We start from the raw sequence: 15,122 nt of genomic DNA on the forward strand, positions 1-15,122 counted from the left end.
CAGACCCAGGAGGCACCAGTCACTGAGCTGGAGGGTTCAGGGGACCACCCCAGTGCACTCCCCGGAGGACCCAGAAGTGGACCAGAAGTGCTTCTGGTCCACTTCTGGGTCTGCTGCCGAGCATTCTGGGATGCCCCTTGCGCTTCTGTGGGACAGTCCATGTGCCCCAGTATCACCGCATTCATGAGCCACCTGCTACCTCGAGGTATGTAGAAAAAATATTTACAGCTGTGTCTATGTTCAAATCTCCTAATCTTTCCAAATCTCTCCAAATCATTTTGGAGGGTTTTGATTCGATTTGGAGAGATTAAAGGATCCTCTGATTTGATTTGGATTTGGAGATTTGGCCATCAGATCATGCCGATTCTCCACCGAATTGAATCAGGGACTGGAGCTTCACACAGCCCTAGTGTAGACAGCCTCTGTGTGTGTGGCATATGCCAAATCAGGGAGGGGATGGGCAGCACAGCAGAAGGTACAGCAGGGAGCAGAAGGCAAAGCAGGAAATCAGGCAGGGAGCACAGAAATGTAAAGGAAGTAGAGTAGGAAATCAGGCAGGGAGCACATAGTATGAAACAGAAAGCAGAGCAGCAGATAAGGGATAAGAGGAGGAGTTAATTTGTGTCATGCCTGCTGAAAAGGTTGACCCCCACCAGTTAGGTCAAAGGTTTTTTTTGAGAGGGAGAAAAGCAAAACAGCAAAGTTCTGAATTCTGTAAAGATGGAAGCAGACATCATTTTTTGTTGCTTGTGTGCCACCCTAAAATCTTTCATGGTGGCACAAAGACCAAGCAAACAGATATACATACCCCTTGTTGCACCACAAATGCCCCAACTTTGTGGCTGTGACAAAAGTAGTATCAATTTATACTGCTGTATAGCACCACACCTCTGTTTACTTTATGGTGTGAGATGCTGGCAGTTCAGAGCTGCTTGTGCTCTCGAGCCACCCCATGCAGATGCTCCAGTGGCTTTAAGGGGCCATTCTTGAACACCCCAAAAATTCCCAGACAGGATCAGGCTCCTGAAACCTTGGGAACATCTGCCTGGGTTTCCCTGCTTATAGAGATGCACCCACAGGATCTTCAGGGCACATCTCCGTAAGTGGAGAAACTTTGACTTTCTCCAGTTATAGAGATATGCTTCAGAGATCACAAGGGTGAGACCCTAAGTAGAGAGCGTTGGACAGGCCCTCTTAGGGCTTAAGGGGGCTTAATCTTGCATGGAAATTCCCAGGGTACCCAGGACTAAGCCCTTTAAACCATGTATGAACAGGTTGCCCATTGTCCTTCAGTCTCAATGGGTAAGGCAATGGGCAACATGTGTTTCATCCAATGAAGTGGATCGACTGTGTTAACATATCCTGGAACAGCTGATCCACTTAATTTGGCAGTGCATATTTCCAAGACTGCTAAGGAGTAGAAGAGAAGTGGCACCGCTATAGGGCAAGCTACTTAGCTTAGGCACTGTGCTGCATGTGAACTGTATTATTGTCAAACAGCACAAAATAAGGCATTTTAAATATAATACCTGTTTTAGGTGAAGTTATGAATACCCTTCCTGCAACAGGGACTGGACTAGATCACCTCCTGAGGTCCCTTCCAACCCTAATTTTCTGTGATTCTGTTTCTAACATCCTCCTAACCTCTGATCCCTGTCTCTGACTTCTTACTAAGAAGAACAATACTACTGACTTCATATTACTTTCATCACCCAGTTTGACATTTTAATTTCAGATCTTTTTTCCAGCCCACATCGCAGATACCATTATACCCCTCACTACTTCCTCCATTTGTCTCTAAAACAATCTGTCTTTTTACTATCAAACTTCTAGGATTCGGCTTTCATTCTGATCTTTAATATAAGCTTTTTTACAAAGCTCTTTAATAATACAGTTTAGACTATTAAATAATGGGAGATGGAGGAGAGAATGAGGTATAGGAGAGGGGGTAAACAAAGAGGTTTTTTTTAGTTCTGATATATAAGATGGAGAATCAGTGAGGTAGTAAGGCTGTTTTGTATTATATTTTGCTACCCACATTGCCTACCCCTAAGGCAGCTTGTGACAGGAGTATCAATATCGGAGCCTTCCTGGGAGTGGCTCCGCCCTCCTGTAACGGGCCAAATGCCTGCTTACTCTCCTGCCATGCCTTGATCTTACTTGATTAGAAGATGGTTGTAATCAGCGGGAGGCTGCCTATTTTTCTGCGCCCCGGTGACAGGGGGCGCTACCTGCGGCTCCTTTTCCTCCCCTACACCGCAGCCCAAGCCTCGCAGATGGAGTTGACATGGTCTGACCTGGGCCTTGTTATGTTCTGGCCCTCCTCTTTACTCCTGGGGCTCCTCACTGCCCCCCTGTCTCTCTCTGGAGCTCCTCGCTGCCCCCTCTCTCGCTCTGGGGCACCTCGCTGCCCCTCTCCTGGGGCTCCTCGCTGCCCCCCTTCTCACTCTGGGGTTAGGGCCACTGCACCCTGCAAATGCTGCACCCTTTCAGGTGCCAGGAACCCCCACACTACTGGGGAGTCCCTATGAGGCCTCCTCCAACTCCTAACAGCCTCACCCAGTCCTCCGGTCAAAACAGTAAACATAAAACATAAAGCCCCTGGGCTACAAAATAAAACTAGACTGTCCAGTCGAACAAAAATCTACTCCTTACTAGAGAGCGAGGGAGCGGGGGAAGAAGGGCTCCACCAAACTCAGCACTGACCAGGGGATGCTCTCATGGCCAGAGTCCTCCCCTCTGTCTGAGCTGAGTCCCTACTCCCACAGCTGCTGGAAAGGGACTGCCTTCCTGGCCTCCCACCTGGGCTTAAGAAGGAATAAGCCCTGCCCCTTCCTGGTCAGCTGGTTTTACCAGTTGTCCTGGCAACCAGCACCTGTGCAGCCCTGGTGACTGGCAGCTGAGCCTCCCCCTTTCTGCCACTAGGGGTCTCCCCAGAGCAGTCTCTGCTCTCAGGCACAGGGCACCTGAGTGCACTGCGACACAGCTATTATATGTTTCCAAAGACCAGTTCAGGATATGGACACACATTACATTTGTAGAACTACAAACACCCTTATAGCACTAGAATTAGTCAGCATTCAAATATTCATGCCATTTTCAGGGTCACAAAAATGGCAGATCCTCTCCAAAGATGTTCCTCTTCCAAAGAGAAAATTCAGTAGTGCTGTGGTTTGTAATTGTCCACTTCGCATGTGGTGCTACATGTAGCTGTATGGGGGTAATCTTTGGATTCCCAGCCCACAAAGCTGCAATTAACTTCTGGGTGACACTCTCTGCTCAGGAGCAGTGGCTGGAGGCAGCAGGTAGTTTGGCCTGGCATTGTTCTTCCTGCCTGGGGCAGGGATCAGCCAAGGTGGGGCAGGGAAGAATGCTCCTGTGAGTGCAGGTTTCTCACACACACACATGAGAGTGTGTGTGTGTGTGTGTATGTGTGTGTGTGTATGTGGTTTCCCCCTGACTATGGCGCCCTGGGAGACTACCCAAGTTGCTCACCCCTAAGGCTGGCTCTGCTGCCACAGCTGCTTCACTGGTTGGAGAGCATCTCAGGTCACTTTGTAGCACTCCATCGAGGGGGTTGTACACATGTGCATACTGTCACAGATTATTTTTGTAATGCTACAAATTGCCTCAGCTTTCTACACAGACACCATTGGAAGTTGGGCACTTCCAAAGAGAATTTCAGAAGAGCCCGTAGGAGTCCAGAGCCAGCACCTTAAGCATAGGACTGTGTGCTATTTTCTTCTCTATGGAGATTAGGTGCCAGATGTGGAGCTGCACATTAGGCATTACATAGTATCTTGAGTATCTAATTGCTCTTCTAAAGGTAGATGCTGTCAGGGTGGTCATGGTGTTCACTTTTTCCATAATAACCTGGTGACACTTCTAGGAAGTGTGAGACTTATATATAAGGCATACCTCAGTCTGTACAAGTTCAGCCCACACCTCCCTCTGCCCAGGAGAGTGCTCTGACCAACAGGCCATACAGTATGGTAAGCGGGAACCTTTTCCACCCATCCTGTTGAAGAAGCTGGGTCAATGTGCAGCCAAAAATGCAAGTGATCTGGAGTTCAAGAGAGTAAGCACATGAGAAGGAGCCTGACTGTATTCTAGTGTTTGGGGCTCTTAGCTGGAAAGGGAAGCATATTGGAGTCTAGTACCTGTTCCCACATTTTTTTTCTTGTTTTTAACTAATAACAGTATAATGAAAAGTGTACTAATAGTTCTCATTCCGGCAGGGGACCTTTCCCCTTTGATCAAGCTACAGTGGATTTTGTTTTCAGTTTTGTTTTCAGTTTTGTTTTCAGTTTCCTGATGACCAAGATGAGTTTTGTTACAAATAGCAGGGATGAGGTAGAATCAAGGGAGCAGTACCTACAGAACAGATAATATTATAGGAAATAATAAATATATTTGCAGACAGGAATTGTAGGAAGAAAAGGAAAGTTCAGGGGGAAATTTGAGAGCACTTGAGAGAAATGGAAAGTCTGAAATAAAGAGAATGGTACTGAGGAGACTGAACTGGGTTTTTGAGAAAACCTCTTATCTAAGGGAATACTCTATCTGAAATAATTTGCTAAAGGAAGAGAAAATAAGACAGTTTAGTTTGGTCAAGAGATATTAAACAAGGATGTGTCATCACAATTGTTGAAAAATATGTATTATAACCTTTATTTTAGGGTTGGGAAAAAAATACAAGAACTGGTGAAATGACTTGTCCAAGGTCACCAAGCAGACCTGATGCCCCTTAAAATTGTTTTGTCTTAGTGTAAGTTGCCCTTGGCCTTTGTTGGGAAGGGCAGCATATATGTTAGAATAGGCTCATAACTAAAAAATAAGAGTTTGATAGCAGGTAGTAGCAGGATCAAGAGTGGCTGGATATAAGCCAGTTGTGGAGGCTGAAGTGTTGTACCTTTTCACAGTGAAGCTATAACAGCTTCACAGGCTGTTGTGGTTCAAGAAGAATTCCAAGGCAGAGGGGAGGAAAATTTGTTAGAAAAAGTGAAGATTATTAAAAACCTAGAGGAAACTGACTTCATGCTGTAGTAGATTAAAACAGTCAAGTGAGTGAGGTATGTGAAGCAGTATAGTAAAGATTGGAAAGTGACTTAGTAAAGATAGTAAAGTCACTTATTTGGGGACTAAGGAGCTTAAGTGGGCAGAGGGGAGTTGATGCTCTAACTCAGGGATCAGTAAATGATCCAGTGGTGAGATGGAATGACTCAGCTTGGATTTAAGGTGGGCTGGTGTTAGGACCTAGCTTCCATCACTTCCTTCTGCTACCCAGTCATGGCACAGCATGGGCCAGGTCACCAGACCACAGTGCAGTACAGTGTAACACAGCATGGGCAACTGCCTCCTCCTCCCCACACTGCCAAATCCTACTGACATTCTGCTCTATAGGCTAGATCCATGGGCTCCATGGACCATAGATTGCCATCCCCTGCTGTAACTAAAGGACATGGACATCCTTTTAGACATCTTGGATTTATGTCAACTCCCCTCCACTGTTTTTTGTGACATTGGGTTCTGTCCATGCTAACTGGGATAGATCTGTGTATGCAAATGATTGCTGGATGAATTTCTATTTATCCAAAGGTTGTAAAAGTTTAGAATAAGCTTTGAATTAGTAACATCCCCACTGCAGGTGACTGCAGAAATCAGGAAAGTTACTTCCTTACGTATTTATTTTAAGATCCAAAGGTCAAGCAAAGGATTTACTAGGGAATGGGCAGTAGCAAAGTTCTCACAATACAACAGAAGAAGAGATTAATAAGAATGTCTGTAAAGTGAGGAGCAAGGCCAGAGTGACGGGGCAAATCAACGGAAGATGAAAAGGACGAGGAGAAGTAGTTTTATTCAGAGACCAAATTATATTAGAAATAGCAGACATGGGAAGGGGAGATGAGGAAGGAGAAATAAACAAATTCTGGAAGGAAATAAAGAAGTGGACTCATCTCCCTTTGCCGAGAAAAGACTGGAATTTGAAGGGGAAGGTAGGTAAGAGGAAAAAAAAGGTTGGTTTAAAGGATGCAGCAAGGTTTGCTTATATCTTTTAGAAAGAAGACCAAGGAACAGTTTTTTGCACAACACAAAGGAATTAAATGAGCTACCAGTAATACATTTCTATCATAACAGCATGATAAAATAATTAAAATCAATTTAATTAAACTGCAGAAAGTGAAGCTGGTTTATATTTATTTAAGTAATTATCATTATGGCTAACATTTCACTGGTTACATTGGTTAAATGAGTGGGAAATTATAAGTTTGCATAGCTGAAGCTGGATCTAAATCAGGCAAGCCAATTTAAATAAAATCATTTTGGTTTTCATCAATTACACTTCCAATGAAGTGCATAAATGCAAAGCTGAATGTCTTTACACCGAAAAAAACTAAAATAACAAAAAAAGAAGTATAATGATATAAGACAAAAGTACATTCTTGCTAGTGCTGAGAAAGTAGGTAATTTATTGCATTATAATGAGAATTCTTTGATAACAATGGGTGATTGTGACCACTGTTGTCTACTGACTATCAATTATTGTCATAAAGAATGAAACTGATGATAGGTCTCCAAATGAAAAGAGGTGGCAATGAAGGAACATGAATATTACCAGTACAGGCTAGATGCTCCAAGTTAAGGGTCACATAGATTGACAAGAAGATTAGATTAATCTTGAAACTGCAAAGAATACAAATAAAATGCTAGGTACTGCTCCTAAAGTTATTCACGTGTTATTCTCAGCTAACTCCTATTTTGGGCCTCTTTTATGCATTATACTAAAGGCTGTGATTTGCCATGGTAACTGTTTGGGGAAGATCATGGATAAGTGAAGGTAAAAATGTCAGAAGTTCTGAAGCTGTGATAGGAATAACAACTCCGATGTTTCCTCTTTCTGAACAAGTTATAGGGAGTAATCCTATGCATGAAGGAGGATGGACTAGGGATGACATAATTTAATAAATAAATTCATCTCCACTTCTGATGCTTTCTGGTCTTCATGTTTTATCCTGCCTGGTGACATAGTCATTGGCAACAAGTAAAATTACACCGCCTGTTTCTACTATCCATCTGGTCGTCTTAATGTCACCCACACATAGGCCCATATATCCACCCACCTGCTCATATTTTCTCTCACATAGAACACATTCATTCTCTCACTCATGTAATTTATTCATCCCAACATGCACTTGTGCAATTGCTGTTCAGTTTTTGTTTACTGGTCGCTGTAGCAATATTTAAACAGATGTCTATGTACATTTAAAGAGCACATCACTTCTCACTCGCATGCATGCACAGTCTTCATTCTAATTTCTTCTGTCAGTATCATCCTCTGTTTGCATAGTTTGTTGGTATTTCTATTTGGTGGTTTTGTAATATGATGTCTTCTCCCATCTGTGAAATAAGACAAATTAAGTTCTAAAAAAGTTTAAAAACATTTTAAGAATAAAAGCCCCCTATATAATCTGAAGTCCCATTTAATAGATGCTTTCTCATATTGACCTGTACCATTCCTTCTTCCTCCACAAAGTTCTAGTTGGATTATGGTGAAAGGGTTGATGGGTTGGGCTTTCAACAGTGAGGGCCCTTTGCAAGTGAATTAATGCTTCATTCTTTTGCTCCATTCAAACGAGGAGTAATTCAGATGGAGGATCCAATGGCAGATTCTCTTTTTCTCACCAGTAGGAGGATGGACTTGCTAGCTAGAAATTGAGAAAATGTGCAGATTCAAGTGTCCAAATATTTCCTGAATAGTGAGATCTCCAAACATAAATATTCACTTATGTCTATCAGTAGACCCATCCTTTGAGGAAACTAATCTATATTGCCTAACAATCCTTGTTTGTATATGTCTATAAGTATACATAATCAATAATTATTGACTTCAGTTATGTGTCATTCATTGAAATTTTTTCCCTCTTAGATTAATACCTTTAGCATGAAAGCAGTAGACTTTGGAATGTTAAGGAAAATGCTTGTTGAGCACAGTCATGTGGGTTACGGAGCTGGATGGTATCTGGACCGAATCACCATCCAGGAATCAGGCGAAAACAACATCCAGTACGTCTTCTCATGCCAAGAATGGTTAGACAGCGGAGTTGGTGATGGACAGATTCAGCGAGAGCTGAGACTTCTTGGAATAGTCAAGAAGGAGCACTTAACAAGAAGTATTTGGGGTGAGATGCCAACATCCTTTTACACGTCTGTTTTTGTTGTATTTTATATTTATTTTCCCAAGACAAGTCCATTGAAACTAAAAATACAGTAGGAGAGTAGTACAACTTTGTTCTGTGTAGCATCTCTTATACAAGTGTCTTCTTAAGCATTTTCAAGGCTGAAAATACAGTTATAAAGTTAAGAGGAAAAACACCAGTAATCATACAGAAAGAGAGATGAAGAAATATAGACAATACAGAAAGTAGGCTTTTAGATGAGGTGTGAAAATATTGTTAATGAGGCAGAAAGAAAGTAGGTTGTTCCATATGGTAGTAACTGCGGAGCAGAAGGCTCTTGCAATACCGATGAGAACACACGAAGAGACACAAAAATCTCTCTTTTAGAACAATGAGATTTTCCCATATGCTCACATGTTTGTCAATGGCTTTTGCCATTATTCACATTGTGTTTTCTTTTAAATGATACACCTGCAGTGACAGTTCTCACAAGTACTTTGGTTAGGGTTGACTGGAAACCATAATTCTGTTCAAAATGTGAAATGCGAAAACTAGACTTCAGAATGAGTTTGGACAATGAAAAGAATTAAGTATTTAATCCTTTGTCACTATACCAAATTGTGGAATCTCTTTCACTGGAGATTTTTCAGGAAGAGGCTGAATAAGGCTTCTCTCTGGGATTATTTAAGAATAATGAATCCTGCATTTGTGCTGAGGATGACTCTTGAAATCCCTTTTCAAACCTGTGAATGATTCTATGGATATCATATCTTCCCCCTATACCTTAAATACTTCTGAAAGGGAATAAAATATTACTCTAGGTCTGTTTATGGCACCTAAACCAGAAATGTCAGACCACTCTGCAGGCTAAGACCTAACCAATCTGAACATTAGAAACCACATTCAAATTCTGCAGTGCTTTAATATAACTTAGTGACTAAAGTTACCTATGGATGCTCCCTTTTAAATTATGTTTTGATTAAAGCTCAGGAAGTAATACGTATGTCCAGTATTTGCTGCATATTTGCCATGCAGCTTTTGTTCCAGTTTACAGGAACAATGTTGCTGAGGCAACAGAAACACAGAACAGCTTGGAAATATGTGTATAAGACCAATAGTTAACAACAACCTCCTAAATTTCTGAATATCCATCAAAATAGTTGCCATTTTAAAAACAAGAACAATGAACTACTGCACCCAGAATGTATCGTTGTCCCCCAAATCCAGATTCAGGTTCTCTCTCAACACCCATGACTAGTGATATTCAGTTCAGGATGCATAACTACCTCAAAATTATATTAGCTGGAAGAAGAGAGCCTGTCTTAAAGGTCAGGAAATGTAGAGATGAAGTGAGAACTGCTAAAAGTCAAGCTGAATGAGGCTTTGCAAAGAAAATTAAAACAAATAGCAAAAGGTTCCTCAGCCATATTTAATAAAAAAGAGACAAGGGAAAGTAGAAATTGGGCTGTTGTGCACTATACATGGAACTGAGATGTATCGTTACATATACCCCCAAAAAACTGGATAGTTTGCCCCACTTTTGGATAGGGTGACAGTGTTGACAGTGGGGGCAATGGCAGGATGGCTAAGGAGAATGAGGAAGCGCAAATGAACATTACAGTATCCAAGCTGTAAATAAAATTCAGACAACTTAATGCACTTAAACTGGGGAGATAGGCTAATTCTTGAATTCACCCCAGAATTCCAAAAGAACCAGGGTATGAAATCACACTTCTAATGGCAAGAGTTTTAAGTAACTGTCAAGTCAAAAGTGTTTTTAACTTAAAAATAGTAAATACAGTACTTATATTTAAGAACGGAGGAAAAGTGATTACAGCAACTGTAGGCCAATTTGTCTCTTCTCAATAGCAAGCAAGGTTTTAGAGCAAATTTTGAAGGAAAGAATAATTAAAGGCATGGAAGTAAATAGAAATGTGATAAAATGCAATTGAGATATGTTTGAAGGTAGACCATGCCACCCTAAGCTGGTATCTCTCTTTGATAATTGATGTGTTAGGAAAGGGAAATGATGTATATCTCATGTAGCTGCATTTCAGTGAAGCATTTGGTATGATGCCATGTAGAAAATTATTAATTAAGCTGGAGAAGATAATAATTATATGACAAACTGTAAGGTTCATAAAGAACTTGCTGAAAGACTGATGACAATGAATTGTGGTAAAAAGGGAACCATTGGGTTAGGGAGACATAACTAGTACAGTTCCTCAAGAATTAACCTGCTTTTATTTAATATGTTCCTTAGTGATTTTGGCACAAAGAGTAGGAGGAATTCACTGGGTGAATTTCCTGACGATACAAAGTTAGGAGGTATTGTTAATATAGAGGAAGATCAGAATATCATACATGGCAGACGACCTTGAGCATTAGAGAAATAGCAATGGAATGGAATATTATATTACAAGGGGCAAACTCATTCTCTTAGTAACTATTAAGTTAAGATAATAAGGTACAACTATTATCTAACTATTAATAAGATAATAAAGTACAAGAAGGACATTTGTTGGGTGGAAATGGCAGAAGAGGAGACATACCTGAGAATATTCTCTCATCACAGGATGATAGTGAGCCAACAAGGTGATGCAGATGTAGAAAATGGCAACCATAACCCTAGGACGCATCTGTCAAGATATTTCCAGTAAAGACAGAGAAATATAATGCTATTGCACATGGCACTAGTAAAGCTTGATTTAGAATACTTTGTACAATTCTAGTAATCTATTTCCAAGAACAACTAATTTAAATGTAAATAGCTACTGAGGTTGGCTAAGAGGTTCAAGGGGTGTCATGGCCTGTACTAAGAGTAGAATCTAAAACAGTTCAGTTTATTTAGCTTAATAGAAAGATGTCTGAGAGTGGAGACAATTGCTGTCTACAAAGACATCAGTGGGGAAAGCACAAGAGAAAAAAATAGAGCTATTTGAAGTTGAAGGGCAATGCTGGTGCAAAATCAAATGTGTATAAACTGAAAATAATTATATTTAGGTTAAAATTAGAAGAAAGTTTGTAATCTTCAAAAGCACGGGATTTGGAAACAGATTCCCAAAATAATAGCGGGGGCAAAAAAGCAAAATTGCTTGAAGATGAGCTAGGTAATGCCTTCTGTTTGTTTTAAGATGAAGCTTGATGATTTTATGAAAGGATGATATGATGTGATTGTCTGCAATAGTGACGGACTGGACTCAGTGACCCGTGAATTCACTTCCAGACCTTTGGGCTCCTATAGACATGCAGCAAGGCTGTTCCAACACACATTGGAGAAGACTCGATTAATCAAGTCTGCTGGAGTGTGGAAATTAATGCACTCCAGCAGCCCCCAGTGTCATGTGTAGCAGCATCCTCATGCTGAAAATGATCGCAGGGTGCTTTGAACTAAACTGGTTCAATGAACTTTAGTTCAAAATGCCCCATCGCCATTTTTCAGTATGGAAATGCTGATACACGTGACACTTAGCTGCATTTAATTAGCACAACTTGTTAATTAAAGTGCCTTCCTCCCTGCCCTCCTCCCCTCCGCCTTCCAGAGGATGTCTTTAAATGCACTTTGTTCCTAGGTAGACATCCACTGACATTTTAAATTTTCCATCTTTCAGTTCCAGAAAAACTAAAAATTCATGCCATGTGACAATGGGGGATGGCATATCATTGTTTCACTTTCATTTGCTTTCATTGGTATAATTGTTTTTGTTTATTTCTAACTTCAGTTGATTTTGAAATATTAGCCTTAAATCTGCAGCATCTCAATTGCTAAAAAAGATCTCATAGATCATATTCAGAATATTGTCTTCCAAAATAACTGAGGCCTGTAGCATTGACTATACAGGGGTAGTTAAATTATAACTGGGGATATTACCAGTTGTCACAGTTAGCCAGTATGACTTTACAGGGAAATTATGACAATAAATGGAAAATCATTGGTCATATTATTTACATGAATTTGCATTAAATTCAAACCACTTTTGGCATCCCATCATAGGGTAAAATCTCATTGTTAAACAAATGGGGTCTGATCCTGCATTTCCTGTGCAACCAAAATACTTTCTGGTTTCTGTTGGACCCTGGTGTTCTCCGAGTATCTAAAAACAGGCATTTGCTTTAAAAAGTGACTATTATTCCTTTTCTTTCTCTACTATAATCATAAAACTCTTAGAAACCTATGTCTGTCATGGTTTTAATGCTTTCTTAGATCTTGAATCAGTTAAATATATGCATCACTATTTAGGACAATTTTTAAGAATTTAATAAAGTTAAGGGCATTCTTATGTGCTGTCCTGAAAATACGTTTTCCTGAACTGGGGCCATAACTAGAAGTCTTCATAAGAACAAAATGTATCTGTTAAAATCCGATAAATGACAAGGATTTCAGTAAATTTGAGGAACCACCTTAAGCAGAGGATATTGACATGGTTTTGTACCTGCTGGACTAATTTGAAACTTAAAGAATTTTCTTACTACCACCTGGCTCGTGAACAGTGCAGATTTCAAGAGCATAGTTTAGGTGCATAACTGAACTGTTGAAATCCAGTAAAATGACTGACAACTTGCAACATCTTGTTGAGAAATCAAAGTTCAGGGTATTTTTTTCTGTGTACTGAGTGCATGGTAATGAATGAGTGTAACAAATCCCAAGAGTCTAGATCAATGGGATAATGGCAATGAATGCTAGTTCACTCACTCACTCCTTAGTACAAGCATCTGTTCTATTCTGGATTTTAGGTATAGATTATTAATTAATTATCTGCTTTTTTTTTTACTAGGGACTTGGGATGTAATTGTTGTGACTGATGATGTTTCTACTAGTTTCACAACCCCCAAAATGACTTTGTATGTTTGTGGTGAAAAAGGAGTGCATGCTTCAGTCGTATTCCCCAAAGGATCTCCTAAAAAGGGCCAGAATTATCATACATCACTGGAATTAGATAAGAAATTCCATGCTATATGCAAAGTTCGCCTGGAAATTGAAGAAGCCAGAAATGGAGAGACTTGGTATTGCCAAGAGGTAAAGAATTTAGTTCAGTTTAGTTTTAATCTCTTTTTTTCATAATCTTACAGTTTTTTTTCCAGTTGAAGTTTCCAGTTATGGTCAACATTTCATAGCTCCTTATTTATGAAGTAAGTGGATCTGCTAACTGTTGTGGTTAACCTTGTGATATAGTGCTTGTCAGTGGGCACGTTTAGATAAGGCATTTACTGCAAAGCTGACTCATTAGCTCCGCAGTAAAATGCCACTGTCTACATATGTACTGCTATTAGGATGGAATAAATTAATTAACTCTGCTGTAGGCTAGTACTGCCAGACACAAGTACTATCCTGTGGAGGAGTTATTCACTCTGCCACAATACACATGTAGATGCTGACAGGGCTGGCTGGGTCATGAGGGTGTTTCTGTGCGAGGACTCTCTGCCACCTAGCCCCACACTAAAGCATCCTTGTGGCCCAGCTGTTCCTTCCACAACATACTGAGCTGGGTCAGAGCAGCTGACCCCTGGGGCCTTCTGCTCCTCAGTGTGCTGCAGTCTCAGGCACACATGCAAATACAGTGCCTGGAAGCAACTGCACTGGAGTTTATTCAGTCACATTAATTGCATGTGTGGATGCTTCCACCATGCTCCAAACAAGGAGACTAGGTTTGAATAGCAAAAATCTTGTAAATTTAAAGCTGGATTTCTTTAGGGCAGCTTGATATAGGAGCCAATGTCTGCAGCTTTTCCAGTGTTATCTTTTCAAAGCTATGGCTGCTGGCATGCCTGGCAGTATTTACATAATTCAGAACTGATTATTATATATTATGGACCCAGGATCCAAGACAGTTAATGAAGTGAGACATTGGAAATCCTTTTTAACAAAAATATCTGCCACTTAACTTGGCATCTTAGAAAAAGAAATGAATAGTAAAAGTGACAGTCTTTCTTCTGATGTCTAAGAAGGTGAAGTTAACATCTTACATCACATCAAAATGGTATGGTACTACACTAAAAGATCTGTATCTACTTTGCTGGTAAAACAAAGGAAACCTAAGGGAAAGAATGATCCAGTTCAAATGTTAGTTATATCTTTGTCTCTGACTATTTATATATTTCAGTGACAAAGATGTTAATTTTTACTCCTAATACAAGATATTAATCTGCAGGGTGAACACCTGACATTTATCTTCTAGGCAAGTTGTTAATTTCATCTTCCTTTACACATTAAATATAACAACTGCTTCCACAAGATTATAGAAGACAGTTGATCACAATAGAAATTTGTATCCTGAGAACAGAAACTTGATAATTACAACAATGATAGCCATTAGCCTTCTTTATTTCATTAACTCACAGTAGTGGTTCAAAGATCAGTTAGAAAAAGATCGCTATGGATAATGAAAATATTCACACTTACATTAGGGAGAATTAGCTATAAAAAAGATATAAACTTTCCTACTTCAGAGAATAAGTGAAGCACTGGCTTCCTGGACTTAAAAAGACATTTACCTGGGCACATCTACACATGTGTTAACACACTTTAGTTAATGCGTATTAAATCTAGTACCATTGGGTACCTATACACAAGTGCAGAAGCTGCTCCAATGCACTGTAATTACAGCATGTTGGAGCAGACTCAAAGAGTCGAGTCTTCTGAAGCATGGTAATTACTACGCTCCAGCCAGCCTCCATGCCTCGTGTATCAGTGTTCCCACACTTCAAAATGGCAACAGGGGACACTTTATCTAAAATTTGTCCAACACACTTTAGATAAAGCATCCCCACTGCCATTTTGAAGCACAGGGACACTGATACATGAGATGCAGAAGTTGGCTGGAGCACAGTAATTACCACACTTTGCAGACTCAATCAGTGAGCTTTAGATAAAGCATTCCTGCCACCAATTTGAAGTGTGGGGATACTAATACATGAGATGCTCTGGGTGCTTTAATTAGAGCAGCT

General features: G+C 40.3%; 1 protein-coding gene across 1 annotated transcript in view; it reads left to right on the forward strand.

Moving 5' to 3' along the window:
- Positions 1–15,122, forward strand: part of LOC109298725 (lipoxygenase homology domain-containing protein 1-like) — a 182,523-nt gene that overhangs the window by 115,958 nt on the left and 51,443 nt on the right. Inside the window, exons 17-18 of the mRNA XM_019518979.1 lie at positions 7,928–8,180; positions 12,953–13,194. Coding sequence (XP_019374524.1) covers positions 7,928–8,180; positions 12,953–13,194 — 495 coding nt within the window. The remainder of the gene's footprint in view (positions 1–7,927; positions 8,181–12,952; positions 13,195–15,122) is intronic.

Source organism: Gavialis gangeticus, unplaced genomic scaffold (assembly GCF_001723915.1).
Source record: "Gavialis gangeticus isolate Ggan-Ray unplaced genomic scaffold, GavGan_comp1, whole genome shotgun sequence".
NCBI lineage: Eukaryota > Metazoa > Chordata > Crocodylia > Gavialidae > Gavialis > Gavialis gangeticus.